At 35.4% G+C, this 6,000-nt stretch overlaps 1 protein-coding gene across 1 annotated transcript in view; it reads left to right on the top strand.

Annotated features, from left to right (window-relative positions):
• Positions 1-6,000, top strand: part of LOC143228456 (rho GTPase-activating protein 26-like) — a 147,598-nt gene that overhangs the window by 53,652 nt on the left and 87,946 nt on the right. The window contains 1 exon segment of the mRNA XM_076459713.1: positions 5,647-5,840. Within this exon segment, the coding sequence (XP_076315828.1) occupies positions 5,647-5,840 (194 nt within the window).

Here is a 6,000-nt window from a genome sequence, read left to right as displayed (position 1 = left end):
TTCAATAGATATAAACTTATCAAGGGTAATTACTAATTTTATTAATATTTGAAAACATAAATCATGCAATAAAAGTTATTAGTAATCTTGTCAAGTGTAATGGCCATATTTTATACTGTACAGTGTGCAGGAATAAATTCATGTGGCAGTTAATTTGTGACACATTTGTCTTTATTCTATTAACATTTTGAAAACTGTTCACAACACCTCACTTTTTGGAATTGACATGCATTTCTATAAACTTCCCTTGCCATCCACCCCCAAACATTTTCAATGGGGGTTCAGTTTGGGCAAACATGCTGGATGGTCCAAAAGAATCACGTTATTTGCCATTAAAAAGTCCTTTGTCCTGCGGGCATTGTGAATTGCAGCATTGTCCTGCTGAAAGATAGTCATTTCCACACAAGTGAGGGCCTTCAGTCAATAGAATGCTCTCTCCAACATGCCAAATGCCAGCTGCTGTTTGACACCCTGTATAACCTGAAGCTCCATTGTTCCATGGAAGGAGAAAGCACCCCAGATCATGAAGGAACCTCCTCTACTGTGTTGTGTAGAAAATGTCTGGTGGGACATCCTTATCGTGCCAGTAACGTTGGAAGCCATCTGGACCATCCAGGTTACATTTTTTATCATCAGAGAACAAAACTTTCATCCACATTTCTACATCCATTGTTTGGTGCTTCTCAGCAAAGTTTAACTGAGCTGTTTTGTGGTGTGGAAGGAGGCGTGGTCTTTGAAGACATTTACGGTTTTTAAAGTCTTTCTCTCGTAAATGTCGTCTTATTGTTCTTGATCTGCATTCTGCATTCCTAAGAGCCTTATTTTGGTTCAATGATTGGCTGGTGTTTTGCAGGACAACCTGTCGAATCCTCCTGCTCAATGCCGCCTAAATTTTCTTGGGCCTAACACTTGAAATTCTCGTTCTGTATCCCTCAGGGTCTTTTAAGAAATTTGCAACAGCAGTTTTACTACACCCAATCTCACCAGCAATGGCACGTTGAGAGAGACCTTACTTTTGCAGCTTGATAATTCTGCCATGTTCAAACTCTGTCAACTTTTCAGCCTGTGCCATGATTTTATCCAATGTAACATCGGAGATGTTGACAACACTAATGCTTGAACACAAGTCACTAAATTTTGTTACATGTTTACCGATTAATGCTCCATTTCAATATGGTCTTAAACTTTTGACCAGCTAGTATTTAGGGTAATTTCATATTGTTCACATTTGCCCTATTGAATACTAAAAAAGTTTGTATTTTTATTTTCCCTTTTCTTATTTTTACCTTTCGAGACTCTACTCAAATAAGTGGTTGAGTCTAACAATGCAAAATGCATATTTTTTTCTTTACGTTCATTTGCCTTAAGATTTTGGCCAAGGTGTATCTATTTAATTAACTTTGGTTAAATACAGCTAGCCAGAGAGAATGTGCTTCCACTGTCCACCATGACCACTTGCCATGGACTGATGCGAGACTGTCTTACTCAAGTTTGTTCATCCATTACAGTTGGCGCCATGGAAAAATACATGCAGGAGACCTCAATGAAATAAAATCTACTTGAGTTCAATTCACAGTCACCCAGTTCACATCTATTAGTAAATAACACTGCTTTTTAACTGCAATGTGTCACCCAGTTCACATCTATTAGTAAATAACACTGCTTTTTAACTGCAATGTGTCACCCAGTTCACATCTATTAGTAAATAACACTGCTTTTTAACTGCAATGTGTCACCCATTTCACATCTTTCAATAAATAAAACTTCTCTTTCACTGCACTGTTACCCAGTTCACATCTATCGATAAATAACACTGTTCCTTCACTGCTCTGTGTCATCCAGTTCACATCTATCGATAAATAACACTGTTCCTTCACTGCTCTGTGTCATCCAGTTCACATCTATCGATAAATAACACTGTTCCTTCACTGCTCTGTGTCATCCAGTTCACATCTATCGGTAAATAACACTTCTCTTTCACTGTACCGTGTCACCCAGTTCACATCTATCAATAAATGACACTGTTCATTCCAAGGACTCTGTTACCCAGTTCACATCTATCAGTAAATAAAACTTTCTTCACTGCACTGTGTCACCCAGTTCACATCTGTCAGTAAATAACAGTTTCTTCACTGCACTGTGTCACCCAGTTCACATGTATCAGTAAATAACACTGTTCCTTCACTACTTTGTGTCATTCAGTTCACATTTATCAGTAAATAACACTGTTCCTTCACAACTTTGTATCATTCAGTTCACATGTATCAGTAAATAACACTTCTCTTTCACTGTACCGTGTCACCCAGTTCACATCTATCAATAAATGACACTGTTCATTCCAAGGACTCTGTTACCCAGTTCACATCTATCAGTAAATAAAACTTTCTTCACTGCACTGTGTCACCCAGTTCACATCTGTCAGTAAATAACAGTTTCTTCACTGCACTGTGTCACCCAGTTCACATGTATCAGTAAATAACACTGTTCCTTCACTACTTTGTGTCATTCAGTTCACATTTATCAGTAAATAACACTGTTCCTTCACAACTTTGTATCATTCAGTTCACATCTATTAGTAAATAACACTGCTTTTTAACTGCAATGTGTCACCCAGTTCACATCTATTAGTAAATAACACTGCTTTTTAACTGCAATGTGTCACCCATTTCACATCTTTCAATAAATAAAACTTCTCTTTCACTGCACTGTTACCCAGTTCACATCTATCGATAAATAACACTGTTCCTTCACTGCTCTGTGTCATCCAGTTCACATCTATCGATAAATAACACTGTTCCTTCACTGCTCTGTGTCATCCAGTTCACATCTATCGATAAATAACACTGTTCCTTCACTGCTCTGTGTCATCCAGTTCACATCTATCGGTAAATAACACTTCTCTTTCACTGTACCGTGTCACCCAGTTCACATCTATCAATAAATGACACTGTTCATTCCAAGGACTCTGTTACCCAGTTCACATCTATCAGTAAATAAAACTTTCTTCACTGCACTGTGTCACCCAGTTCACATCTGTCAGTAAATAACAGTTTCTTCACTGCACTGTGTCACCCAGTTCACATGTATCAGTAAATAACACTGTTCCTTCACTACTTTGTGTCATTCAGTTCACATTTATCAGTAAATAACACTGTTCCTTCACAACTTTGTATCATTCAGTTCACATGTATCAGTAAATAACACTTCTCTTTCACTGCACTGTTACCCAGTTCACATCTATCAGTAAATAAAACTTTCTTCACTGCACTGTGTCACCCAGTTCACATCTGTCAGTAAATAACAGTTTCTTCACTGCACTGTGTCACCCAGTTCACATGTATCAGTAAATAACACTGTTCCTTCACTACTTTGTGTCATTCAGTTCACATTTATCAGTAAATAACACTGTTCCTTCACAACTTTGTATCATTCAGTTCACATGTATCAGTAAATAACACTGTTCCTTCACTATTTTGTGTCATTCAGTTCACATGTATCAGTAAATAACACTTCTCTTTCACTGCACTGTTACCCAGTTCACATCTATCAGTAAATAACATTGTTTCTTCTTTGTTCTGTGTTCGATTTATGCACATTTAGGTTTGTATGTAACAGTTTTCCAGGACTAGCTTAGGAGAACAACTGACACTCTCATAAGGGTGATAAACATTCATAAGATGTTTAATTGCCTTTTTACTATAACTGCTCGATAACAAGGCCTTAAAGCCTTACAGCCGTTGTTTTCTCGATCACATTACTGTTTTAACGTGGTAGTTGAGTGAGAAATCACGCAATACAGTGCATAACTGTAAAATGAAATAACATCTAATAGTTTGGAAAATAACAGTCACTACTTCCTTTCAGTCAGTAAAGGGACAGTTCAGTGATAATGTTCATTAATGATGAATATTAATGTACGGTATTTGATGATGTTTAACAGAAAATAAACAATCACTCAAGTGAAAAAAAGAACTGTTGAATTTGGAGTCATGTTTGGTAAGTTGTCTTTATAAACATTGTTTTGTAATTAGTGATAAACGTCGACACATTTTGGAATTTTGTCATAATAAGTTATATTAGAAAGGAAAAGGGTTCATTAACAAGAAAGGTGGCACTTTCCAAGCATTGCAATGACGTTTTTATTGAAGATGGGCTGTTAGGGGGAGAGTATGAGAACATAGGTAATAATCCACAATAAGCAAACAATTATCTTCCATTCCTGATCAATTCGTCTTATAAACACATTTATGATTACAAAATAAACAGGGAATTTTACTTATTAACATTTAATAGCGTATTAGAATTATTATTATTTACTGTGAAATCTTACGAAACTTAAACTTCGTGTTTTGTTTATTTTTAAAACTGAAATTATTTTATTTTATTTAATAATTCGCATCAGGCAAGGTTTGGATTCAAGTGTATTTTTTCGTAGTTATTGACTGCTTTTATGAGAGAGGAACAAGGAAATTTTAGAACATAAGAGCAGGACAGAGTCTTGTGACCAACCAGCCATCCCCTTGTTCACATCATAATTAACAACGTTGTGAAAAAAAGAATGAAGCATAAATCAGCGTACTCTTCTTTTCAGCCAAAACGTACACATACATTTTATTAACTTGCAATAGATGGCGGTAAGCGCAAGCGCAAAAATATTACGAATTATGTATGTAATAAATTGATGTTTTGTTTTTTAAATTAAAAATATTATATTAATGAAAATGACCACAAAATGAATGGATGTTATAAAAGTAAATATAATTACATTATTTTATAATCCAAAAGCCACTCAGTACATAACTATGCCTGAACTTACAAAAAAACAAACAGCAACATAACTAAGAATATGCACAAACAAGGGCGTCCCCGGGTACAGCAGTAAGTTTATAGATTTACAACGCTAAAATCAGGCGTTCCATTCCCTTCGGTAAACTCAGCCAACAGCGCTATACGGCATTGTTATGAAAACACGCGTACATTAACACGGTGGAGGTACAAATGTATTAATTTTTAAAAGTTTTTCAGTAATTTTTTGTTTAATTATTTTATTGTTGAAAACAACCTCAAGTGAGTAAAGATTTTAACAAGATACTTCAGTGATTTCAATTAATTATTCACACGAGAAACAAATTTACAAATGAAATTAAGATTTTCGAAATAGTTCTGAAATTACGGTTAAAGATACCTTATATAACTAAAAGAATTGACTTACTGTAAGTTTATTTGTGTGTTTCAAATATTTGGACGAAGTCATTCCTAATGTTTAACCACTATCTTTTAAATTACTCTTTTCAAATATTGGGATTTGACTGTCTCTCTTATAACGCACCCATTGCTCCTAAATGTGGAAAACGATGTTGCGGAAACTGAAAACAGTCTGTGGACTCTGGATAACATATTTCTGAACACTAACTACTATCCCATTGTGATGTGAAGATAAATTTATGTTTTGTGAAAAGCTGCTCTCTAAGAAATACCCGTGATATGCGCAAGCGCAACTTTAAGAGTTGCATATCGGAAAGCAAGTTGTAGTCGTAGTCTAAGTAACAGTGTTAGATGTGGACAGTATAGAGGTTACTGTGAGTTGGCGTGTTTGTGTCATGGCTTTTATGTGTAACAGTTGATAACCTGTGTATGTTTTTAAAGTACCTCTAACGTTAAATATTCGGTGAATATTGTGCTTATAATGGGGCTTTTACCTTTGGAATTTACTGATTGCGTTACTGATAGCCCCTACTTCCGGGAGAACCTTCACGCCCACGAAAAAGAATTAGAAAGAACAAGTCAAGCAATCAAAGGATTGATATTCAAAGTGAAAGATTTAGTGGGAGCAGCAAAAGGTGTGAATAAGCACTGCACAGTGTGTTAGTTTTTATTACTATATTAGAACTAACGTAACTATATTCGAGTATAGGCCTAGTGCATAAAAGTTACAATTGCTATTGGTCAGTATAAATTTTAATCTATTTGTTACATATAAGAATAAGAAAAAAGCATTTG

The sequence above is a fragment of the Tachypleus tridentatus genome, chromosome 10 (assembly GCF_004210375.1).
Source record: "Tachypleus tridentatus isolate NWPU-2018 chromosome 10, ASM421037v1, whole genome shotgun sequence".
NCBI lineage: Eukaryota > Metazoa > Arthropoda > Merostomata > Xiphosura > Limulidae > Tachypleus > Tachypleus tridentatus.
Note: the sequence above shows the minus strand (reverse complement) of the source record. Positions and strands in the feature narration are given on the sequence as shown.